Genomic DNA, 27,017 nt, shown 5'->3' with positions numbered 1-27,017 from the left:
AGAGTCTGTTTAATACAAAAATATATCACACAATTTTGTAACAAATAGGCTTGTCACTCTTTAGTGAGACAGTAAAATCAAAGCAGATCCACATGTGAAGTAAGGTCACAATGCCATGGGAAAGAGGGTTTTGTTCATGCCACTTGAGAGACAAAAAAAGTTAATCTCCCAAATTTCAGTAGTCAAGGATAAAAATACATCTAGGCTCTGAATGCTCCTAAACAATGTATTTGGGGATATATTAGCAAACCAGTCAGTTTCTACCTATCAACTGATCTTTACTTTCTAAACCCAAGCTAAAAAGAGAGCAACAGACAGTTAAATATTCAGTTTTAGAAATGACTAAGATAACAGAGTTAAAGGAATGAGAAACATCAGCTTTGTACACAAATCAAACACAAGGAAGACTTAATAGTATTTTCACCAAAATGTACACAAAATGAAACCACCTTCTTATACTTTCTGAAAAGATCACTATTCTACTCATAATATAGCCTTTATCTTTCCCAAGCTTATAAAGACAAATCTGATTTACTTCTTTTTTCTATGTTTCTTTAAAATATAAATACTTCACCTCATGAACTAACCTTAACCTCTTCTGAATCTGAAGTTCCAGCCACACATTCTTTTGCCCTCTTTTCAAATCCATGCAACCATTCACTATAACTCTGTGGAGAAGAAAAGTCAAAACAACCAATTTCAAACAATACCTAAATGAAATAAGTAAAGTATTTTAAATAACCAAATTAGAAGATTATAAAAGAAATCTATATAGATAAACACCATCCCTCTGGAAATTTCAAAGAAGAATAGAATTGTTACATAAGTTGTACGTGACCCAGCCTTGAAAATAAACACTAAAAATATGCCTATGTACTACCAAAAAATCAAATCTAAATTTATTTACCCCGTCCTAGGATATGTGCAACTGAATTCTGGACATACAGGTAGAAAATCTGGGCTCAAACCAGCCTCTACCACTTACTAGTGCTAGGACTAATAGATTCAATATTTAAGACAGAGAAAGCCTAGAATGAATAATTTTTCAAAACTTTTTTTCAGGTGAACCAGTTCTCAAAAACTGAGTTCATAAACTAAAAGTTCAATTGAGATAGTCTAGTCAGAAGACTTCAGATTCTGTGAAGGTGCTCCAGGGATTGTGAAAATACTTCAAAATAAATATGTATTATGAAGCATTTTTAAAGTCATAATGAGAAATAACAATACACAAACATTTGTGTGTTTAAAACCAACAAAAATTCTATTTGTACTGAAAGGTCAGCTGATGCAAACACAAGGCATTATAGTTTTAGTCATTATTCCAAATTTCAGAATAAATTATTCTAGGTTTTTGATGCTTCTTGTCTGAATTTTAAACTCTGATAAAGAGTATTTGTTAGATACTTTAAAGATAATTTCCTCTTATTCCTCTTTTAAGTCTTTGGTTTAGTTTAATTCAAGACAAAAACAACACACATGAAATTTCTATTAATTGCTCTAATTAAATATTTTACTTATGTGGCTGAATCAGTATTCTCTGGCTGAATCAGGATTCTCTATACTCTATCAAATAAAAAACAAAGAAAACTGGATGCTGAGATCACCCTGTAGTACAATACCCCGTAGTACATATTAGTCAAAAAAGCCTCTCCATTTAAAAACAAAATTACATTCTCACATCATAAATTTGAATGATGACAAAATGATACTATTAAAATCCTACTTAGCTTCAAATACTGGGATTCAATATAAATTAAATTCAGATTTAGATGCTTAAAGTATGTAAGCCTCTCTTCAATCCAGGTCATATAGTTTAGATCACTCCTCTGCTGATTTTCTTAGCAAAAAAGCAATAGAAAACAGTTTAAAAAAATTACTTCATGTATAAAAGCCCTTTTATATCTACTGACTATATTAACTTAATATTAAATTTAATTATTATCTTAAGGTAAATAGTTTATTATCCATCATATCTCTAAAAATTTAAAATGCTAGACCCTAGGTAGCACACAAAAAGCTTAATATATTTCTTAAATACAGACTACATGCAGAAGTATTCAACTTTTAACAAGTGGATGAACAAAAGCCAAATATCATCATTCATGTCTTATGGTGATTTATAAATATTTATAGTGTCAAAAAGGTTTGGTGGTTGAAGGTGGGTAATATTGCTGTTAAGAATGAATTTGTTACATTAAAAAGAATTTTTAATTCTGGTGATCTTATACAATCTTTAAAGAAGAAAAACACAAATTATTAACTCTTTTGGCTCATAAAATACTGCCAAATAAATCCTGCAATTCTATTTCCACTAATAAAATATAAAGTAGGAATAAAGAAATAAAAACGGCTTATGGCCACAAAGGAAAAAATATGAAGTATATGAAGAGCAACCCTTTCTCCTAGGTTCAATGTAAGAACAGCACTAGAACTGACAATTTATTCATATTGCCCAGCACAGGTTATTTCAATCAGCTCAACCTGTATCTACTAAGCTGATCAAACCTGAATATATCCTCAACAGTTACAAGAGAAACAAAAGAATCTTTGCTTCTTGTGCAAGTGAGACGCAGACGATATGTAGATAAAACCGAAGAGAGCAAGCAGCTAACTCAGACTGCACAGAGAACAGGCCATGACGTTTACTTACATCACACCTGGCACCTACAGCCCTCTCCTTGAGAAATACCCTGATTCCAAGTTTGGGGCAGGAAGTGTACACAATAAATCAGGAACAACTTGTCACACCACAAAGCAAAGAAGCTACCAAAGTTTAGCAGTGCTGTGTCAAAAGGATTTGGTAGCCAGCCTAAATAAGCTCCAACAGGGCAAAGAAGCAAAAGCAGACACGATGGACCTCCTAATGGAAGTACACAACACTGCCCATGAAGTAGTCTTGCCTCTACCCGTCCTACCCCTGAAGTGTTGAGCCTCATCAGGCCTCCACTGACTACCAATTTATGGGATACACAAAGGACAGAGGAACATACTGCCATTACTGGGATGCAGTCAGCTAAATCCAGACTGGGAAACTGCATATGAAACTACTACATTCCAAAAAAAAAAAAAAAGGGTGGGTGAGGGGGTGTGCTGCCAAATAAAAGGGAACCCGTGGAATAAAGATGATCCAAAAGACGGCTGAAATCAATCACAGGCTGACCTTATTTGAGTCCTGACTAAAACAAACCGCAATAAGTCGTTATTATTTCATTAAAATACATTATATGACAACTGAAAAAATCCAAATATTGACTAGATGTACGACATAAAGAATTTTTTAAAAATATAATAATAGTATTTTCTAAAGGAATCCTTATCTTTTAGAAATATTTACAGATGAAATGCTCTGATGTTTGACTTCCTTCAAAATAACGGAGGAAGTACAGGGCTAGAAGTAAAACAAGACCGTGCATCAATGCATGCGACATACTGGTAATGGCTGAAGTGAGATACTGGTTTACCTGGCTCATTACGCTCTCTCTGCTTCTGACTATACATACATACAACTTCCCACTAAAAGAGAAAAGGACCTGTGCCACCATTTTAGAAAACTACATGCACACTCACTGGCTTTCTCTGCCCTCAAGTATTCACTGTATTAATTCTCTGAACGGAGGGAACTTTTCTCTCCCATTTAAAACACATACAACCTCAAATAAAGCAAGTTGTTCTATATCATCTTTAAGACTTTTGCTTGAAGAAGTTAACAGATGACCAAAATCTTAAGTTATGAAATAAAAATAGCCTGGTTCTTAGTATTAAATACATTTAAAAATAAAGTGTTCCTAAAACTAAGAAGGAGTCACTTAAAATTAAGTTCTATTTTGAATAAAGCCATTAAGAACATTACTGATTTATTAACCACTATTGACTTATGAAGAAATATTTCTTTCCCAAATATGATATTTATGATCCTCTAAATAATATGTCTCATATGTAAATTTTACAGATTACAACAAAGTATCAACTGAAAAAACATAAATGTCTTTGAACCAAGTTATTGATTTTAACTACTCAAAACACCCTAGGTTAAAAATGAGAAAGAGTGGGCTTCCCTGGTGGCGCAGTGGTTGAGAGTCCGCCTGCCGATGCAGGGGACATGGGTTCGTGTCCCGGTCTGGGAAGATCCCACATGCCGCGGAGCGGCTGGGCCCGTGAGCCATGGCCGCTGAGCCTGCGCGTCCAGAGCCTGTGCTCCGCAAAGGGAGAGGCCACAACAGTGAGAGGCCCGCGTACCAAAAAAAAAAAAAAAAATGAGATTGAGGGATCAGTGCACCCTAAAACCAAGTGCAGAGTGAAAATGCTGCTTATTCACAACTTCCTTGAATAATGATAAAGACATCATGTTTTAAAAAATAATAAATTAATCTTACCAAATTAGAAGGTACAGACACCTTTGGAAATAATTTTTTGAGAACTTCTTTAGCTTCTAACTCAACAGCTTCCACATGCTGTTGTCTTTCCTAAAGCAGAAGAAGAACCAAATCAAACTTACAAGATTACAGAATTAAAAAAAAAAAAGCTACAGTCTTTTAAACTCTAAGAAAAAGACTTAATATTTTAAAAATTCTTATTACTGACAAATGTTCAAAGTTCCCATTCTGAAATATCAAAATGCTTACATAAGAAAAAATCTTAAAAGCACCCTAAGTAACAATGTCTTATATTAATCAAACTAAGGCAATATCTGACAATATGGACATTTTCCTTGCCATCAAGTGATACCCCTCCAGGAACAATTCAAAAAACAAACAAACAAAAACACAAAAAATACTTCCTACAGCTAAAACAAACTACATGCAAAAAAAATGCATCTGGGTGACATAACTGAGGCTTATTAGGCTGGCAAATCTCTTTCCAAAAAAATGCATCACTGATGGACCATGGAATTAATAAAATGGCAACTTTGATACTTCCAGTTTCAAGGTCAGGTAAAGCTATTTATGCTAAACAAAGGGGGGGAAAAAAAGAACCACCAAAATTTGACAGGTGTACATATGGGAAAAAGAGTAAAGAGAAAGAGGAAAAATTGATGGTGTACTACTTCACCAATGCCGTCAAGAAGACTAACTCTGGCATGTGTGTATGGACTCTGTCAGCTGTTAAATTTAAAGATAAGTATCACAAATGCATGTCTAGATTTGGTGATTTTAAATCCAAGTCTAATGGGTATCAATTATTAACTCAAAAGCATTGTTTGTCAAAATTAGGGTAATGACTTGATCACACGAAAAAATAAAAATCGAATATTCAAACTATCTCTACAAGATTAAAAAATAAAAAAGACATATATAAAAATGCACATCTAAACCAAGCCAAGAAAATCATCTCAAAACACTGGTGAAGTTCAACAGGTGACAAGAAGGCAAGCAAGCTAGCAAGATCTCAACCCTATCTTCCCCCACCATTTAAATCGATCTTTCAAATCTATTATGGATTTAAGATGCACACGCTTCAATTTAAGAAAATCTAATAACATGAAAATCTAAAGTTATACAATAAGAAGCTAGAGATTAATCATATTCTGTACACACAAAAAGCTGTTACTTTATTCGGATTAATGGCAGGATTTTTAAAATGGATGTTTTAATGGAGTATTTTCAATAACTCAGTAAAGTCCACTATTTTTCAGGGATACATCCACCTAACTGCATAAAATAAGGTACACTCATTTAAGGAAAATGATTAACTGCTAATTCAGAAACAATGAAGAGTTCATTTTTATCATCTGACCACAGAAGTGGCAGAGCAATCTCTAAAGAAAATCAGGAAAAGAGACACTGTGGAACAGAAACTTTTTTGAAAATTCCCCAAGGGAAAAAGAATCTAACTAAAGGAAATAGGTGTCTAACTTGTAACTAAGAAGCACAAGGGTGTACTAGCAATTTTAGGTAAAAAGTTTTCATTTGACATAGTAATTTGGTTGTGGATAACGATTTCTATTCCACTTTAATATTGAAAACTGCATTATTATAATTTCCTTAATATCTTTACCTAAGTGTAACGTGTGAAGTACCTTTCATGTGAACCTGTCATTAATAGTAGGTCCTCAAGAACATTTACTCCTTACAGCACAACCTGTAGTCAGGGGTCAATCAACATCATTTTATACCTATGCTATCTGAGGACTGTCTAAATTCCATTAAAATAGAGAAGGAGCATAAAGTCTATGCTCTGTAGATCATCAGCCATGCGAGAAGCCATCATGCACTAGGTGATTAGTTCTGAAATATAAATTCTTGTATTCACCACCAAACACATGATGAAACAAATTCTAGCTTTCTTTTGGCATAATATGCAAGAATGCCTATGACAGGTGGCACATAACTTCTTGTAGGAATGGCATGATTTTAAGAGTTTAGCACTTTCTAGATAACCAGCCTCAATAACAAAATAAAGCTAAAAGGTAGCTCTTAACAGTGAAAAACAAAGTTATAGAAACAATCAGAAACTATACAGAACCCCCACTGCTGACAGGGCTGACTGCAACCACTGACAATGAAACAATAACGTCCTACCTGGCCTAGATTTTTCTACTCTCTGGCCTAGATTTCTCTGGTCCCAATATCTGCCAGATATCTCAAATTAAGGTTTTAGTGAAAATTAGGGCCTGATGAATAAGTATATAAGTAAATACAAATCCATTTACACTAAAGGAAATATAACCACAAACATGATTGATAAAAAAATTTATTAAAATTCTATTCTGCTTAAAAAAAAGTCCTTCAAATGTCACTAAGACTTACATTTAAAATTCAGCATATTACCTTAGCACACAAAATACTTACAGAATGCTGAATTGAATAACATAATGAACTTTAACCCATATATGAAATTCAATAATTCTGTTCCACATTTATTCTTGGTAGGAATTTTCAAAGTGCTTGACTGAACTGGCACATTTATTTCTCTCAATCTTTAAGAACAACTTCTCAATTACAATTCATTAGAAATCTTTAAATCCATGGAACAACTTGAACTCGGGGAGAATATCCTTAATCGTTTTTAAGACAGAGGGGGATATATGTTTCAGGAGCACTTTACATACTCTGGTCAAGAGGATTATCCCTTACATTAATATTCCATACTAAACATAAAATGTGCATCATTACTGTCCAGATACTTCAAAACCTAAAGTTTAATTTTAAGTCCATCTCTTGTAAGGAATCATCCCCAATAACACACCCAGAATTGATCCTGTCCTTGTACTTCTGAAGACTTTTATCATTTTCCACCTTGTCTGAGTCATCTTGGTGTGCCTCAAAGAACCTAGGAGAGTCCACTGTGCATCACAGGTGCATTCTAGGTACTCAAATGTGTTTGTTAATTCAGTTAGATTTTTTTTGGCTCAGGGTTTTCACCAAGTTCTCTTAATCAACCCAACATGTACACTCTGTCTAACAAGAGCTTACATGGGTAGCATAGGCTTCCTGAGACTCATCAGCTTAAAGCAGTAATCACCAAAGCTCAAACAATCAAGTAATCACAACAAAACAGCATGCCCAAAATTAAAGCTTCAAGGAGTAGATGAAAAAAAGCAGAGATGATAGAGGTGATAAATGTGGATGATAAGGAGATTTTATATTTAAATTGCAGTAAAATTAAATGCTTTAGTCTGATTTTAAGACAAGCTGCAGATTTTCTCTGTTCAGTGGATTGTTTCTAGGAGTTAGCATTACAACCTTGGAAGTCTTGTTCACTTTGTCCTGCAGCATTTTTTCAGTTGATGCCAATGCTTCCATTGCTTCCCAGTTTTTCTCCCGAAGGTCCTAATCATTTTTAGAAAGAATGATTTCAGTTTATCCATTATTGAAAGATTTTTGCTTTTTGCTTCATCAGTATTTTGCACTGCATTTAACTGCTGCTTACTGCAAAATTATTTCAATGGGAAAATATGTATATTAGCAAAAAAATAAAAAGCAATGTTTAGAAGTTTGAATGAGAAAATAAAGATGCCCACTTCCCATGTTTTAGTATACACACCAAATATGCCAGCTTTAAAGTAATTACTATGCACATATAACAAGGAAGAAAAAGCACTGAAAAGTAAACACAGAAACCAAGATTACAAATATAATTTCAGGTACATCGAATATTAGAGGATTAAGGACAGAACAAATACACAAGTATTACAAAAAGCTTTACGTGTGATTTTTAAACAGGACCCAATATCACTCATGGGACTTTCCACTGCAGCATAACATTTTTTTCTCTAAATATGTTTTATTGATTTAACACATTTCAAGTCTACCTAGGAATGACATAGGAATTCACTGTATTTCTCTATCTTTCTTGGCATGGTCAAATGTGCATACCAAAAAGCAACCTGACAGGAATTGTATGAGCTACTTGATCAAGGCGAACGAGGAGGCTAGAAAGAGAAACAGAGGCCTTTGGAAACTGAGTTCTGAAAGATCTATTTTAACAGCATTTCATTAGCAAATACTAATAAGGACAATCTGCTATATTTCAGCCTTTCTTCAGATTTAGAAATCTAAACAGATTAAAAACAACAACTAAAAAGCCAATAATCACCAACTATTGAATGCTTACTTATGTGCCCAACACTGTATTTGGCATGTCACATAAATTTTCATTAATCCTCGTAACAACCCTAAGAGGTATTTATTCCCATTTTATAGATGACAAAACCACAGCTCAGGTAGGTTAATAAATGTGACCAAGTGTACACAGCAAATGAGGGGGCAGAACTAGAATGGACTGACGGTGCAGTCTGCTGGCCTCCAGTGTCCTGGCTCTTTTCACACACTTCAGTGCCTCCAGCACTACTGCTGCTGCTGAGGCATTAGACTGGCATTACTATACCTTCCTTATCTCAGAATCCCGATAATAAAACACAGTTAAGATGGTAACAGTAATACTGGCAAATTGAGCTTAGGTTTTCTGGCCAAGCAATGCTATTAGTAATGTTACACAAACACACAAAGGGCAATTCACATACCTAATTTTGACAAACTCAGAGGAGCAGGAACATGTCAACTTGTTAAATTAACAAATTAATGCAAACTTTGAAAAATTAGCTTTCATTAGAAAATACCCCCTTAGATTTCAATAACACTTCTGACCTTGCTCAAGTCTTAACAATGATACTTTTGTGTGCAAAAATTCCTCATCTAACAAGAACGCTTGCATTCTACTGAAAGGTGTCATCCTCTGGTCAGAGAGAATTTAAGAAACTCATCTAAATTTACTACTTGTCAATATTTCACTATCCCTTCCATTCTAACCTAAATGTATTCACAGTTTTTGAGCCCTCTAATATGCTTAATTACCAAAATTCGAAACACCTCTCAATTTAAAAAGGGAGGTGCCAGAAGACTTTGAAAGACAGTTAATTATTGAAAATACTAGGTTTGAATACTGGCATTACTTTCAGTTTACAAAAAGCCTAGCCCAATCAAAATAAGAACAAAAACCTTTAATTTTAAGATACTGAGCTGAAAGAATAATTTTTCCAGATAAAAGTGTAACAGAAAGTCAACTATAGTTTAAAAAAAATCTGTAGCTGTAATAATTTTAACGTCAACATTTAAAATGATATTCAGACATGTACAAAATGGACTTTTCATTTATTCATTAAAAAAATCCACTCTCTAATAAAGTGGTTTCCCCAATAATTCTCTCATAAAACCTACACACAAAACAGTACTTTCCTACAAAGATTAAGAAATCTAAAGTAAAAGTTGATTAAAAAATTCTTAACCATGATATTTCAGTGAAATAATAATAAAAAGCTTTATTCTGATAAAAATTTGCTTACATTGTTTTTCTTCCTCTGGTGTTCAACAGCATCCTTCAAAGAAGCTAACTCATTCTGGAGACCAGTTATTTCTTTCTCTCTTTCTGAAATTCTAAACCAGAACATGAATATATATAACAATATTTTAGGTAAACAGTGAACATATTATTTATTACTACAATAAAAACAGCAAGTAGATGATGCTTTGAAAAATGCATTAACCTAATAGGCGAATTCTTTAAGCTTAACCACAGTTACCACAGAAAGCCTATCCATGAATTCCTATTTTCAGAAATAAACTTTTAAATATATTTTTACAATATGATATACTGACATTTATGCTAAAGAGAAATCATCCCCTAAGAAACACTTCATGAATACATGAACAGCTGTAGTTGTAGTCACTTCTATTTTTATCTAGGGCAGTGAAGTAGCTATTTTCAGAGGAGTAAAAACTGATGTAGACACATTCCCTTAAATATTTTTTTTTCCAGAAGGTAATGAAATCAATTATGACTTTAAGTGCTAACCCACAATAAAAGCATGATATTAACGTGAGGTAGGTGTTCTCTTTTCATTTTCAAAACAGTCTTGGGATTCATGTTTTTCTGGTTCTATCAAATGAGTTAGTTACTTCCCAGAAATGCAGAAAGAAATGGCAGAGTCACAATTTGATTCTGGTATAGCTGAGAGGAGGCCTGGGTAGAAAATTAAAGTACAAATCGCTCTTCTGTAAGAATAAGGCTTGGGCCTCCCTGGTGGCGCAGTGGTTGAGAGTCCGCCTGCCGATGCAGGGGATACGGGTTCGTGCCCCGGTCTGGGAGGATCCCATATGCCGCGGAGCGGCTGGGCCCGTGAGCCATGGCTGCTGAGCCTGCGCATCCGGAGCCTGTGCTCCGCAACGGGAGAGGCCACAACAGTGAGAGGCCCGCATACCACAAAAAAAAAAAAAAAAAAAAAAGAATAAGGCTTGATATAAGGGGTTGGCAAACTAGGGTTCAGGGCATGACCCACAGTCTGGTTTTGTATGGCCCTTGACCCAAGAGCTGATTTTATGTTTTTAAAGAATTGTAGGGAAAAAAAGAATATGAAACTACGTGGCTCACACAGACTAAAATATTCACTGTCAGGCCATTTATAAAAAAAAGTTTGCTGACCCTTGCTCTATACAGTCAAACTCAAGACTCAAATTAATAGTAAATAATTCTAAACTAGTAAACTACCAACTGTGTAAACAAGTCAAGATAGAAGAACATACAGATATATCACTGAATATACTTCACGTGGTTGACATTTAACATGTTGAAACATACCAACTTACCTGAAATGACCTTAAACGCAGCCTCTTAGAGAAAAATACAGACCCACAATAAAAATGTTTCAGTTAAAAAAAAAAAAAAAACTCCTTAAAAGAGAGTAACCATAAAGATTACAAGATTTGCTTTTCTAATGCAGAAGCTAAACCAAAATGTGCACCATTCAATTCCACAATGATATCAGGAGGATAATTGAGATAATTTAAGGTAAATCAGTTAAAGGCTTCAAAATATAGTTAAATGTGATTAGATATTTTCTGAATGCCTGAAACACCCGTTATCACCCTCAACAAAATGTTCAAAGAAATGCAAATACCATAAAAGGTACATTTAGCTCAGCCAAAGGCACAGCTAAGCTCTAATGACCTACAGTCCAAGAAATCCAAATAGAACTGTAAAAATTAGGGGAGCATTTGCAGTTACATCAAATTGCTTATCTGAGAACTATTTAGTAAATAAAAACAGTTGCCACTTCCCAAATTGTGAATAAGAATTATTACTTACACTTTTAATAGTTCTTCATGAGGGGGAAAAGAAGATGCCTATTAAAACAGTTAAATGTTATTTTCAAACACAGCTTTCTAGAAGACTTCAAAAAAATTAAATCTGTTCTCAGACATAAACTGAGACAACACCAAAGGTAAAAATATCATATATTCTATATGCCACCAAAAAGTAATTTTAATAAAAACATGTACACATTTATACAATGTACTGAGTGCTGAATCAAATCTTCATTGTCACTATATTCTTAAACTCTTCATTTAACAAACATTTATCAATTTCCTATCATGTGCAAAGCACTGAGTTAATACCTTAAATTTTCATAATGCATAATTCATATTTGACTACACTAAGCTTCCAAAAGTCAAAAAAATACCATTAGTGAAGGAAAAGTAGGAAAAGTTAGTTAACTTGCATATAACAAAAATTTAGTTCTACATAATATGTAAAGGTACATAGCGCTTCACATATGGTATTTATTCCTGATGACTACAATCTCCCAAACGAAACTACTATAAGTTTCTTGTCGACAAGGACTCTAATTCTTTTGTCCTTCAAAATATTTTTGAGTTAATCCATATACATTCATAATATAAATTAATTTAAAGAATATTGTGGTTAACATTATTTTTTTAAAAAAAACACACATTTTATTTTTACCAAGCATAATTATACTCTGAAAAAGTATTTTAAATGGTGGTAAACTATTACTTATAATATTACACATTTCTTAGTTTCTCTCCAATTATAGATGTTTTGTTTCCGGAAAGGGGAAGTAGGGTATACACATGTTTTTAAGCTGACCTCTACAGGATTTTATCTGACTTGCTAAGAAAGGCATTCTAAAGGATCTGAAAACATACACACACAGATACATAACAGAGCTGGAATACAGATAGTAATGTTATTTGTATATACTTTATAAATTATAGATTATCTTATCTTGGCTATAGCATAGCAAACTGCTTTGTTTTTCAGGAAATTTGATAAACATTTATAAATAAAACAACACATACTTTATTCTCAATGAAAAGACAAAATGGTAATACTTACGGTCATGAGTCATAAAATTTTTTGCCACATAAATAAAAGGCAAGGCGTCTAACAGTACCTACCTGTTGGTAGTTCTGCTGCTTAAGCTCCTCAATTTGGGATTTAAACAATTTGTTTTCATCTTGTACTTCCTATTTAAACAAAAATTAAACATGAACACATGGACAGAGCTTTTATTTTCCATATAAGCTTTAAAATGTATCATACAAACCAGGCAAATTCTACAACAGTAACAATTTTTAAAGGGTATAATAAGCTAATAAGCCCTATATTAAAATACATTATAATTGACAGTCCGCCTGCTGATGCAGGGGACACGGGTTCGTGCCCCGGTCCAGGAGGATCCCACATGCTGCGGAGCGGCTGGGCCCATGGGCCATGGCCGCTGAGCCTGCGCGTCCGGAGCCTGTGCTCCGCAACGGGAGAGGCCACAGCAGTGAGATGCCCGTGTAACGCAAAAAAAAAAAAAAAAAAAATTATAAAATTAGAATTATTCGCTACTAGCCTGGGAGTGGGTATGTCTCAATGGAAGAAAACAGGATCCAGAAACAGACCCAAACACATGTCAGAATTTACTACAGGGTGACACCTCAGATCAGTAGGGCAAGTCCTACTGGTATTTTGGGCCGTATTTTCTTTATTGTGGGGGCCACCCACATACTGTAAGATGTTCAGCAGCATCCACAGCCTCCATTTACTGGATGCAGTAGCACCCCTCAGCCAGCTGGGATAACCAAAAATGTCTCCAAATATTGCTAAATGTTCCAGGCAGGGGACAGAGCCACTGCAGTCAAGTAACAATCGATTATTTAATAATGTGGCTAGTCTTTTATTTTTTTAAGGTTGAAATGCTATTCTTATAACTTACTCCAATAAATTACATGTGAATAAAACATCTAAGCAAAAAAGATAAATTATGAACATAGTATTAGAAGAAAACACGTGAAAACATTTTTATGATCATAGAGTGAGAGATAACTTTCATTTCAAGACTTCAAACTCAGCAAACTACTTACATTTCAGTACATAAGAATTTCCAAAGCGGGGTGGGGGGGACGGAGCGGGGCGGGAATTAAGTCAAAAGAAAAACTAAAATAAATCACCTCACATGACAAGAAGGCTAACTTCCCTTACTATGTTAAAAGGATCTTATAAATTAGTAAGAAAATGTCAACCCAGAGGGGAAAATGTAGGCAAAATTACAGGCCAATTCATATACAAATGATGAGTGCTTAACTTCTCTATCAAATGCAAATTACAATAATCTGACCATCTTTCAAGCATAATATCAAATGTTTTCATCTTCATCGGTGTTGAAGAGGATGAAGAGGAAATGGCTCTCTGTTGGAGAGTGTAATTTAGTTGTTGTAGTTTGGTTGTTTAATTTAGTGCAATTTAGTTTAGTTGTAATTTAGTCTGTTGGAGAGTATAAATTAGTAAAAACACTTTGGAGGACAATTTAGCATTATCTGACAAAATTTACAATGAACCTACTTGGAAAGGGAAGGGAATGTGACAGAACCAACCCTTGGAGCATGAAATGTGAGCACAAGTATCTGAGACAGTGCAGACATCTAAAATTTCCTATTACTTCAAAACAATGTTTTGTAAGGACTTTCAATACTAACTACATGAAGATGAAGAGATACTATTTTCTATTTTAACTATCACTTTCAAGAAGGAAAAAACCCCTCTGCATAAAACCCAAAATCTCACGTGTAGGAATTATAAATACAGATATAGTATAGTAGCATAAGTATTGAAAATATGTGTGTAAGGATATTCACCATAGAACTGTTGTAACAGGAAACACAACTCTAAATACTCTAAGTATCCATAAACCAGGACTGGTTGTATAAATGATAATACAATCAGACAAAAGAATACCATGAAGCCATTCAACGTTAAAGATAAAAATGTGCTTATGTGGAAGGACCTCAAAAACATTATTAATTGGGTGGGGGGAGCAAAATACAAAATTGTGTATGATTAAATACAGTATGTTTAAAAACTATTAAGTACACACACACACACACACACACACACACATTTTATGCATGGGCGCTTGCTCAAAAGATATATAAATAATTGATAGTAGTTATCTCTGAGGAATGAGAACAAGTATCTGGGTAGGAGGGAATGTCATTTTGCATTCAATTTTCTTTTGTAGTAGTTAACATTGTTTTCAAACATGCAAAGACAGTAACTCACATGATAATTTTAAGTATAAACATATTTACCTGTAACAGCTTTGTTTTTCTAGAAAGATCACTCTCCCTTTCTTTTAGCACAGTTTCTAATCTCTTCATTTCATTTTCCTTTTCTTTCAACCTAGAATTTTTACAAAGACGTTATATTTAGTTAGGTGAATCGGTGGAGCACGGGAGAATTTTACGACAGTAAAACTTTTTTTTATAATACTGTAATGATGGATACATGTCATCATACATTGGTCAAAAACCCCTAGAATGTACAAAAAGCGTGAACACTAATGGATACTATGGACTTCAGTTAATAGCAATATATTGATTTGGCTCATCAGTTGTAACAAATTACCACACAAATGCAAGATGTAAATAAGAAGAAAAATGGGGAAGGAGGGTATATAGAAATTCTCTGTACTGCTCTCTCAATTTTTTCTGTAAACCTAAAAATGCCCCCCCAAATATTATATTAATTTTCTTTAATGTGAGGTAGAAATAAATCTAAAATCATACTTTAATGATCTATATACCTACTACAAATAGGCCTCAAACGTGTCTCTAAGCTTTCTATTAGCAAATGATATAAAAGCACCTTGACAGTTATATAATGCCCATAAGATAAACAGTTAGTTGTACATATGAGCAATCTTAGTGCCAATAAAGACATCTCCTTTTTCTCCATAAAGATAATGACCTAATAAATATCTTCAATATCTTGCTTTTTTAAAGACAGTTTCAAAGGGCCACTTCTTAAACATCAATAAAGACTGATGAGATTACATCAAAGGAAAAATCTCTTAAAAGTAATTGATAGAAGGCCAAAACAATGAAGTACAGATACCTTTCTTACCACTGAAGACTGATTTAGTTTAAGAAAACAGACTTCATAGGATAAAAATTTTCTAGGATAACATCTATTAAGACTGATACCTCCTATGCTCATCAGATTCAGTATTTTTACTAATCGGCACAGCATTAACTGATACAACAGATACTATTTTCCCCCAAAGGCAAGTTACTTTTATAGAAAGAGTCAATATTCATTATCAAGATTATGGCTAAGATTATCTTCTGGTTAATTCAGAGATGTTATTCTTTCAAATACTAAAAATGATTTTGATTTGACATAAATTTAACCTCTCTTTATAATAATTACATACTTCATTTAGAAAGAGAGAAAGAGAAAACTTAAATAAAACCAACCAGTCTATATTAGCAGAAAGAGTATCTCAGAAAATGCATCTCTAGGTATCAGAAAGCATTTGAAAGGCCTCTGTTTTATTATACCAAACAGAGATTTAACTTATTTGCCCCTGGACTATAATTCCTACTTAAAAAGAAAGTTAATAACTTAGAAGAAACTCATCATAATATTCAAGGACAGTCTAGAAAATATTGAGAAGTTCCTCTTTAAAATGCTGGCTAAAAGTATACTTACACAATCTCAAGTTCTTCAAATCGTGAGGCAGAACATGCCTAAGAAACAGATTCACATTTTTAATTATAACATGAAAAAGATCAGGTTCTACAATATATTATCTATAGAATCACTCACCAGTAAAATAAAAACACAATTATATGTGGTAAATTTAAGATTGGGCCATTCATAAAACAAAGAATGGATTTTCTTTATTTAATTGTTAATATCCATTTGTTAAAGGATTACAGATTAATACACCAATTAAACACAGACTTAAAAGAGTCCATCTGAAAAAGTAAGGAGAGGAAATTCTTTCAGACTTAGGTTGACAAATGAGGCAGTAGTAGACTTGACAGGGATAAAAGTTATTTTATCCACAACAAAACAACTATACAACAGTAATTTTTATGGCAAAAAACTCAGAGAACATATTAACTTCTTTATTTCCTAGTACAGTAAAATAAAGATTCCTCATGTTTTAGAAAATATGCTGGTAATCTGTTTATACTATACCTCTCGCAAGTTATGTTGTGCTACCTCCTGAACGTGAGCTTTCAAAGATTCATTTTCTTCTTGAAGATCCTGAAAAACAATAGGTCTAAATAAAAGTGATATTCAAGTATAAAAAAGGTGTTTACTATTGTTTTTAACTTCTCACCTGTAACCATTTCCCTCTATCGGCTAGGTCTTTCTCCTTCTCTTCTAAAACAGTCTTCATGGTATTCATCTGTTCCTCCTTTCCTTTTAATCTAACAATAAGTTAAGAACTATCAATGAAAATGTTACATGACTAAACAAAGTAAAAATACTGGAGACTGGAAAAGCGTATTTTAGGTTGTACTCATAACCCGAACTGATTAAATAAACTAAAAAATAAATATTTTAAGTATAAAGGCATGTAAGATTTTGGAGATATCAAATTAAGCAGGAACTCTACTCCCACCCCTTAACACCCTGCTTAAGTCAATACCAGCAAATTTAGCTTATCACAACTAGTTTGGGTACGAAATATATACCCAGTTTCACAGTGGCTATTAAAATGGGCAAAGAGCAACATGTCAGTTGAAGGTCACATTCAGATTATAAAGCAGAAAAATAAGACTTCCACTCTATCCCCATTCCCATCAAAAAACCTACAGGTTAAATCCTAATGAAAAGTTAAAGACTTTGAGGCCTTTGTGAGACATAATTTGATGTTCTTTAAAATATTACTTGAAATCAAATAAAAAGGAGCTACAACTTTCATTATGATTATATTTAACTTGTGGAAGAGAGATATTAAAGGGAAATGAGGCAAATGGTACTTACAAGTTCTGAAGTTCTTGAACTTGAGAAGTGATAGATAACTAAAATATAAAGAAAGAAGCAGAAAAAAAGCAATTCATAATCCTTTCAGTTCACCTTAGTAGGCTTTATGGTAAACCTTAAAATGTGCACACTTCAAATTACAAAGACCTAGCCAAAATAGAGATGACTTGATTTCACCTTCTCTTGACTCCAATGACAGTAAGAGTAATAAATATTAAATGGGGGGGGGGGGGGGTAGAAGAGACAAGGAATATGGTTATGAGTAAGTCTAAACAATGTGATACTTTTTTAAATTGTGAAAATTAGAATATTAACTGTCCATATACCTCCCTACCTTGTCAAAGCGCTTTTTCTTCCCAGTCTTCAAGGCCAACTACTCAACAGTACTCTATATTGTCCTTTAATCTCCTCTTCTTACCATACACAGTTCAATAGTACCTTTTATTCCCCACTGCCTTCTCAGTCCCTTCAGATCTTGGGTTAGATGTCAGTTCCTCAGAAGGAGACCTTCCTGAACTCTCAGTCTATATTAGGAATTTAATCTTTTCCTCATACCCGATTTCATTCAACACATTATCTCCAACCACGAACATAGTACTTTGATAAGTAGGAGGAACTGAATAAATATTGCTGAATGAATCTGTTGGTTGGATGAATGAATGAATCATCTCTTCCACGCAATCTCACCACTTTTTTCAATCAAACCTTATCAGATTATATTCACCAAAACCACCCATCTATTTCCAGTAACCACATCTACCTCTGAAATCCCCCAGTGAAATCTGTACTTTATTCTATAGGCAAAGGTTGAGCAATACATATTCTATAACAAAATATTTTGGAACATGCAGTTAAAAAAAACAAGTTTACCAAAGTGTTTTGTTTAAGTTGGCAAACTAAAATGAAACATTAATATAGAAAACTTTCCAGAAAAAAAACTTTACAGTTAAAAGATATGTTGATTAAAATATTAAGAACATTTTTCTCAAATCAGGCAAAAATAATAAAAAGCACATAACCCAATATACTTACAGCACACTACTAAAAGTTTTCTTCTGAGTAACAAGAAAAAAACCAAATAGTTCATTAATACACATACACTAATGAATCTGTCATGCTATGGCTCTGGGATTTTTACCTGTTGAGCCTTTTCAAGCTGGATATTTCCTATTTCTTCTTTTAGAGCCTCTATTTCCTGTTTCAAATCCTTGACAATGACAAAACAGACAAGATTGGACAATGGAAACACAGAAATTGACATAAAATGCAATGTACAGACAAACACATGAAATTAAATGGTATTCACTAAAGTTGATAAACAAAAAAGCAAAACATAAGTTTTCTCTCTCTCAATACCTGAATAGTTTTCTCCTTATTAGCAACTTTGAGAAGTTCAGCTTCCAGAAGCTCTTCCACAGACTTGATCTTTCCATCTTTTTCATGGATCCTTAGATTAAGAAATGCAATATTAAACTTGGGGAGAAATCATCAAGATTCACCAACTAAGATATAAAAATAGTATCAAATCATTAATAGGCTCACCAAATCAACTCTTCCCATTTTAAGTAAAAGAGCAACCATATTTTGCAGACAGAAGGGGAAAAAAATACTTAAAGCTCTTCCTAAATGAGAATTAAGCAGTAACTACCAGATGGCTGAAGCCTATGCACGCAAGGAGAAGCTGGTGACATGTTTCCAAAGTGCACAGGGAATATAAGATTTGTACCCCATAGAATACTAGGGAGAACTGAGTTCCTCTCAACAATATAGGTTTCTAGGGCTCTGAAAGCTATGACAAAACTTACATACAATTATGGCATTAAACTTTATAGACACTTCAAGAAAACAACACATACAAGGAAGTGATCTCTATCCAATATAACCTGTTCGTTAACAGTTCCTAGTGCAGAAACAGAAAATTAACAATTTGATGCCACAAGTTAATAAATGGAGTCAATCATGGAAATTGATTTTTTAACAACTGCACTGGGAAAGCACAGCTAAGTCTCCTTATTCCAGCAATGAAAACTCCTAGCCATCTTAACTGCACAATAAAACAAGATTTATGAGCACTAATAAAACTGGACCAAAAGAAAAAGACCAGTTTAATAATGTCATTACTTACACTTTCTTAAGTTCTTCAACCAGAGATGCAAAGGAAACCTAGAAATAGGAAGGTATCCTTGGTAATTTGCTCAAAATATAAATGGGTCATAAATAGAAAAGTATGTTGGTTCTTTAAATTTTCCACTACACCAAAACCCGGGAAAAGTAAACCTGGGAAGTAATTCTTTCTAGATTTTTAAAAATGTCATAATTATGAAAATGAAAAGCACTTTGAAAGTAAGCAGCTTTAAAACTACTTATGGTAAGTGTAGGTCAAAAGAAAAACCAATAGATAAATATTAAAATTATTGACTCAATGATTCTAACGAGATAAGGAGAAAATAGGAAATTTCCTAACTTCAGGTAACCTCTTTTACTATTATTTAGAGTCTTACTTTATATATGTATACTCAAAACCTTTTATCACTGTAGTAACAAGCAATGACATCCTACCTAGAATACTCTATCCAGTGCCTGGCATAAAGTAAGCATTTAATAAATTGCAGCTTCTATTACTGATAATCAAGTCACCAATCATTCACAGATTTAAACTATAATTGACAAATTCCATGTTGGAGAAGGGAGGAACAAAAAAAGGCTTGCTGCTATATTTGATAACACGTTTGCCCAACATTTAAATGAGAATGGTTGCAGGATCTACTAAATATATTACCTGATCATTTTGCTTGGCCTTTAAATCTTGAACTTCTTTTGTCAGAGATGAATTTTCTGTTCTTATTGCCTTTTTCAAAGATACATAAGCACAACATACTTTTATTTTCTGAAAAAACAGCTAGCTTCTCATTTTTCTCTAGCTGCTTCTTTTCCTCGCTGAAGGCCCAGAAATCTCAGTTGCTCTGTATGTCTACAATTCTGCCACTTCCAGAGCTAGCCAAATGGACTTTAATTCAATTATCCTCACAAGTATTTCTACTTATGTTTCCACAACCTGAAAACCACACAGTATACCACTTGTCAAGTCACTTCTCTCCCTAAAATCAAATCCACCTTTTACCTTATTTCTTCCAGCAATCCTATCCAAATTAAGTTAGTTAAGGCTAATGATAATCATAAAATAAAACTGCATTCTCTCCATTCTATGGCCTCCAATACTATTTCATGAACTTATCAAGTCCACTAGTTATTCTTGTAACTAGTTATTGTTTGGTTATAATTCGGGCATGGGTGGAGGTGGGGGAGCATATATTACAAACCATAACAATAATATCTACTTCATTAAGGCAGTGAATGCTATAGGTAACTACACATTTTTGTATTTATAATAAAATCTTAAATTTATTGAAAAAGGACATCATATAAATTCATAAAATGTGGGTAACTAAAAGGTATGGGAAAAATATTACACGTTACAGTAAAACCACTTCATGTTCACTGAATAATCATAAGGAAGACAAATATACAAAATTCTTTACATTCAGTTCTTCCTCTTTAGTGGCCACCTGAATAAGTCCAGTTTCAAGTAATTCTTCTACAGTCTTCAACTTCTCATCTTTTTCTTGAATGCTGAAATTATAAATTTAAAACACATGTATGAACTATTTTTCAAAGAAAATGATATGATTTCTAAATAAATATTTTACATGGATCAACTCCTATGCCCATTGTTCCTTATAAACTTTCAATTCTAGAAAGGTTTCTAAGGATCTTTGGTCATGGTCCAAGGGTAGTCCCTCTTTACCAATAACTAAAATGTATTCAAGTAATGCATGCTTACACGCTAGCCTAAACAAAGAAATCATGGCCACACATGACATCCACAAACTTAATGTAATTCCAAATCAATCAATAGTACACCACTCTCTTCCATTATCAAGTACAAAGAGAAGTTTAAGAATTTAAATTAATATAGTTAATAATTCTGCTATCTCAAATGGTAGAAATGAGTCATTAAAATATTTTTTAAAAATTTAATCTCTTACCATCTTTCCATTTGTTCCAAAACATCTTTATTAGGCTAAAATAAAATCACCAAAAAAGAAAAAAAAAAGATTAATTTTACCAAGTTTGCATGAGGTAAAACTACTTCAGAAATAGAATTCTATTAGTATTAATTAGATCCAAAATTTAGGAAAATGATCCATGTTTGAAGACTGCTAATAGTTAAAGAATTACTGAATTCAGAAAACACAAGACAGGGGCGTCCCTGATGGTGCAGTGGTTAAGAATCTTCCTGCCAATGCAGGGGACACGGGTTGAGCCCTGGTCCGTGAAGACCCCACATGCCGTGGAACAACTAACTGTGGCTGTGTGCCACAACTACTGAACCCACGTGCCTAGAGCCCGTGCTCTGCAACAAGAGAAGCCACCGCAATGAGAAGCCTGCACACCGCAACAAAGAGTAGCCCCCGCTCGCCACAACTAGAGAAAGCCTGTGCGCAGCAATGAAGACCCAACACAGGCAAAAATTTAAAAAAATAGAATAAATAAATTTATAAAAAAAGAAAAGAAAACACAGGACAGAAAAGACGAGGCTACACAAAAGACACAGAAAAAGATGAAGTATAAAACGGGCTGGCAAAAATGAACTAGTCCCTTGTAAGTTTTTAATTACTATAAAAGAAATATTAAGGATAAGAAGAGAATTTGCCCCTCCTTTACATTAATTCTTCAAATCTAAAATTCCAAGGCTCTAAGGCCTTGCAGGCCAAGAAGGAGGCTTTGTTCCTCCTTTTTTTTTTTTTAAACTAACATGTAAGGCAAGTGCACAAATCCTGTGTACAATTCAATAAATTTTTAACATGTAGATTTCACATAACCACCACCTAAGCCAATATACAGAATGTTTTAAAATTGACTGTAGGGACTTTCCTGGTGGCGCAGTGGTTAAGAATCCACCTGCCAATGCAGGGGACACTGGTTCGATCCCTGGTCCAGGAAGATCCCACATGCCACAGAGCAACTAAACCTGCGAGCCACAACTACTGAGCCCGCGTGCCACAACTACTGAAGCCCACGCACCTAGAGCCTGTGCTCTGCAATGAGAGAAGCCGCTGCAATGAGAAGCCCGCACATCGCAAAGAAGAGTAGCCCCACCTCACTGCAACTAGAGAAAAGCCCACACGCAGCAACGAAGACCCAACACAGCCAAAAATAAATAAATTTATAAAAGTAAAAAATAAAATAAAATTGTAAAGTGCAGAAGCAACACAAGAATGTATTCTCCTTGTTACATTAAAACATGACGTGAGCTGATCCCAACCATTCACCCATCCTTCTAGCGTCCCCCCAATACAGTTTACAAAGTCCTCAATGTTATATTTACTATGTGTCCAGAAGCCAGGTTTCCCTCTCAGCATTCCTAGGTCTTCAGGCAGCTAAGCAACCTGACAAAACAAGTTTGGGGTCTTTTTCCCTTCAACATTCTCTTCTACCCATCCCATTCCCTACCTGCTTTCTCCTAATTTTGTCAGTTTCATAATTTTTCTCCAATTTTATTACAACCATTTTTCACAAATACTATTAATTTTTCCATTACCAAATCCAAGTCATAAGATTCCACTTCTAATGTATTTCTAAAAATTAACCCCCTTTTCTTCAGTGTCTTAGGTTAGATCCTCAGCTTTACTCATCTCAAATATCACAATACCCTAATTCTTCTCCCTGTCTCTAGAGTTCATAAGGACTATACTGTGAGAGGTACAGGAGAACTTCCGAATGGGGGAAAAAAAACTTTCCTACCATCAGAAAGGAGATAGGAGCTGTCAAAAGTACATTAAATCATGTTTATAAATTGTGAAAAATAAATCATGCAGTAAGTTTATAAATCTTTCATCAAGATGGCTTTTGTCCATCTTTATTTTCATTTTTTTATTTTTTAAATAAATTTTTTAATTTTATTATTTTATTTAATTTATTTATTTATTTTGGCCGTGTTAGGTCTTCATTGCTGCGTGCGTGCTTTTTCTCTGACTATGGCGAGTGGGGGCTACTCTTCGTTGGGGGTGCAGGCTTCTCACCGCGGTGGCTTCTCTTACTGCAGAGCAGGGCTCTAGGCGCGTGGGCTTCAGTAGTTGTGGCACGTGGGCTAAGTAGTTGTAGCTCATGGGCTCTAGAGTGCAGGCTCAGTAGTTGTGGCACACGGGCTTAGTTGCTCCGTGACATGTGGGATCTTCCCGGACCAGGGCTTGAACCCGTGTCCCCTGCATTGGCAGGCGGTTTCTTAACCACTGCGCCACCAGGGAAGCCCTGTCCATCTTTATTTTTGATGCATGTCATCTCACGTAAAAACAATACAAAGTAGGTGACTATGTATGGTGATAGACATTAACTAGACTTACTGTGATCATTTCACAGTAACACAAATATAGAATCATTATGTTGCACACTTGAAATTAACATGTCAATTGTATCTCAATTTTTTTAAAAAGACAACACTATTAAGTCCTAGTTATATGCAGCTTGATCATTTAGTTGTATTACACCTTTAGTACTGCATACTTCACTACCACATAAATTCAAACACCTCATGGTTACCAGAACGATCCAGCTAAAATACTAGACAAAATGCTGATTCATTCTTTCAACATCCTTCAGCAGCATACCACATTCTAGATCAAGCTCATGGTCCTTACACAGCCTACAAAGTCCTTCATGATTAGGCCCTAGCAAATCTTTCTCTTCCCCTTAACACCTCATACTTTGCACTTCCACAATATGCCAATGTGCTCTGAATATGCCAATTTGGCCACACTGCCATGACTTTGTTAACACTGTATCCCCTCAGTTTGGATTGCCCCTTAGCTGTTCAGCAAATTCTGGGCTATTTTTCAAAATCAGGTTTAGCTGTCCCCTCTCTGTGGCACCTCTTACTCTCCTTCAGATAGAATTATCTCTTCCTCTAAACCTGTACACAGAGTTTAAAAATTTTTCAAAAAAAGAATTTTATTCATCACACTTTTCTGAGTGTACACCTATCTCCACATTAAACCATATTCTTGGGGCAAGAACCAAGTCTCATTCATCTCTGTAGCCTTAGCATTGTAGCACAGTACCTAGCATACTCTCCATTAGTAAAAATTTAATGGACTCAACATCCTTTAACAAGGTTACAGTTTAATAAGTACTCTTGGTCAATTGCTCACTGAATGTTCAACTGCATGAAATCGACCCAACTTAGTTACCTATCCAATATTTTACCTTTATACATTATTAATCTAATCCAATCCAATTTTCTCCTCCCTGGATGACTTTCAAAACTATATCATACAACAATGAATTATTCTGCAATAAAACAGAACCAGGCTGCAGGGCAAAAGAAAAAAACTTCCTACTGCTACAGTTTTTACTTAATAATCTTTATCTTTGAATCTTAAAAAACTACTAGTAAAAAGTCATGCTGTTCCTTTGCTAAAAAGTCAAGATGCTCAAAAAAAATAAGACACCTCAGGACCTTCCCCCGCAAAAAGCATTATTTTATTCTGAAGAAATGAGATCTTAGTAACTGATTTATTTGTATGATCTATCCATAGGCCTACATCCAAATGGAGTCTTCTCTTCTCTAGTATATAAACAGGTTACCTTACCTGATATTTGCTGTCTTTCTGCTTCCTACACCTAAAGAAACAACAAAAACTTGGCACCATTATTGGTTTGTGCTTCAATAAGCTCATTTTTTTCCTCCAGGATAAAAATCCATGGAGCAAAGAGACTGAATTTTTTTTACGTAACTGTTCATCTCTCAACTGTCACTTGGAATTCTGACCGCTGGGTAGGAAGGGGTTAAAGAAAGGTGGAAATGAAAGGAATTCAAATTATGCTAATCTTTATCTCTTCCTTCACTAACATTGGCAATAAAAATGACCAGAGGAGGGCTTCCCTGGTGGCGCAGTGGTTGAGAGTCCGCCTGCCGATGCAGAGGACGCAGGTTCGTGCCTGGGTCCGGGAGGATTCCGCATGCCGCAGAGCGGCTGGGCCCGTGAGCCACGGCCGCTGGGCCTGCGCGTCCAGAGCCTGTCCGCAGCGGGAGAGGCCACAACAGTGAGAGGCCCGCGTACCGCGAAAAAAAAAAAAAAAAAAAAAGGACCAGGGGAAAAACCAAAGAGCTGGTTCTCTGGTTTGCTCAGATCAGAGAGAGAAGTCACAATGACAACCAAAAACATAACGTCACAGTCATATGCTTTCTAGACTATTTAAAAAAAAAAAAAAAAAAAAAAGAGCTTTCGGAACAAGGAGAAAAATTCTAAGAATTACCAAAGAGAAAATCTTAAAAGATGAGTTTACCCTCTTATCAAATAATTCTTTTAAATAAAAATTTAAAATGTGGCTATGAAATTCTGTTCTGTGGACTGTCTTCATAAAACTATTCTTCATAAAAAAAGAATTCATCTCATGCTAAAAGTTATGTTAACAGAATATTTAAAAATACACAGAAGCTTTATAGTAGACAGAAGGCTGATTCAATAAGAAAGAAATTAAAACAAGATCCTGTTGTGTAACACAGGGAATTATACTATCCTGTAATAAACCATAATGGAAAAGAATATGAGAAAGAATATATATATATATATATATATATATAAATCACTTTACTGTACACCAGAAACACAATTGTAAATCAACTATACTTCAATAAAAAAAAAATTTTTAAATAAAATACAGTTCAACAACCCCCCCCCCAAGGAAGAAAGAAACTAGAGGAAACTAGGCAATTCTTAGGCTACCATGTTACCTTAAAGGGAAAAAAAAAAAAATTAAGGCTAATGGTTTTACTCTTGTCTAATGATGAAGAATATCATTTTTAGTATAGAATAAAAGAGAAAAGAAAAGGTCCAGGTACTCTGTTTAAAACTAAGAATTACCAGCACCTTTAATACTGGAATTCTAGGGTAGATTCAGAAATTTCTAGGCATTTATTTTACCTCCCATGAAGTGAATTTTAGAAAGTTTAAAACTTAATATATTGAAATAGGTGTTCCAGAATCCCTGATAACCAACTCAAAAAAAGGACTACATTCTGCTTTTCTGGGTAAGAATTAACACAGCCAAAAAATATCTATCATATTTTATCTAATCCAAGTCACCAATGTTGCATCTCACAACTGGTAAAATGTTTACATACACTAAAAACTAAAGATGCCTCCAATTAAACTGTAACCAGAAACTAAGATACATGCAGACTTCAGAGATAATAAACTGAGGAGAAAAAAAATCTTACAGTTGATGAAATATCTTATCTGTTAAAAGCTGTGTAACAACAAAAGGAAATAGGAATAAGATTTAAAAATAAAACTTAAATATCATTTGAGCATTACACTGGCATGAAGTCATGTCCACGCACTAAACATCATTTATTCAGCATTTTCTCCTCTATTACCTTTAGTTTGAAA

At 34.2% G+C, this 27,017-nt stretch overlaps 1 protein-coding gene across 10 annotated transcripts in view; it reads right to left on the bottom strand.

Annotated features, from left to right (window-relative positions):
- Window positions 1-27,017, bottom strand: part of KTN1 (kinectin 1) — a 120,714-nt gene that overhangs the window by 15,103 nt on the left and 78,594 nt on the right. For 6 of the 10 annotated variants that reach the window (XM_079699009.1, XM_079699015.1, XM_079699012.1 and 3 more), the window contains 17 exons: window positions 21,612-21,646; window positions 21,105-21,195; window positions 20,345-20,413; window positions 19,691-19,728; window positions 18,922-19,012; window positions 18,704-18,772; window positions 17,566-17,603; window positions 16,916-17,006; window positions 16,771-16,839; window positions 16,276-16,313; window positions 14,874-14,964; window positions 12,696-12,764; window positions 11,581-11,618; window positions 9,782-9,872; window positions 7,683-7,769; window positions 4,374-4,463; window positions 588-668 (listed from right to left, as the gene is read on the bottom strand). In XM_079699009.1, coding sequence (XP_079555135.1) covers window positions 588-668; window positions 4,374-4,463; window positions 7,683-7,769; window positions 9,782-9,872; window positions 11,581-11,618; window positions 12,696-12,764; window positions 14,874-14,964; window positions 16,276-16,313; window positions 16,771-16,839; window positions 16,916-17,006; window positions 17,566-17,603; window positions 18,704-18,772; window positions 18,922-19,012; window positions 19,691-19,728; window positions 20,345-20,413; window positions 21,105-21,195; window positions 21,612-21,646 — 1,176 coding nt within the window. The remainder of the gene's footprint in view (window positions 1-587; window positions 669-4,373; window positions 4,464-7,682; window positions 7,770-9,781; window positions 9,873-11,580; window positions 11,619-12,695; window positions 12,765-14,873; window positions 14,965-16,275; window positions 16,314-16,770; window positions 16,840-16,915; window positions 17,007-17,565; window positions 17,604-18,703; window positions 18,773-18,921; window positions 19,013-19,690; window positions 19,729-20,344; window positions 20,414-21,104; window positions 21,196-21,611; window positions 21,647-27,017) is intronic. The other 4 variants (XM_079699013.1, XM_079699016.1, XM_079699017.1 and 1 more) reach the window with 2 other exon arrangements.

The sequence above is a fragment of the Hyperoodon ampullatus genome (assembly GCF_949752795.1).
Source record: "Hyperoodon ampullatus genome assembly, chromosome: 3".
Lineage (NCBI taxonomy): Eukaryota > Metazoa > Chordata > Mammalia > Artiodactyla > Ziphiidae > Hyperoodon > Hyperoodon ampullatus.
The sequence above is the reverse complement of the archived record's forward strand: the minus strand, read 5'-3'. Positions and strand labels throughout refer to the sequence as shown.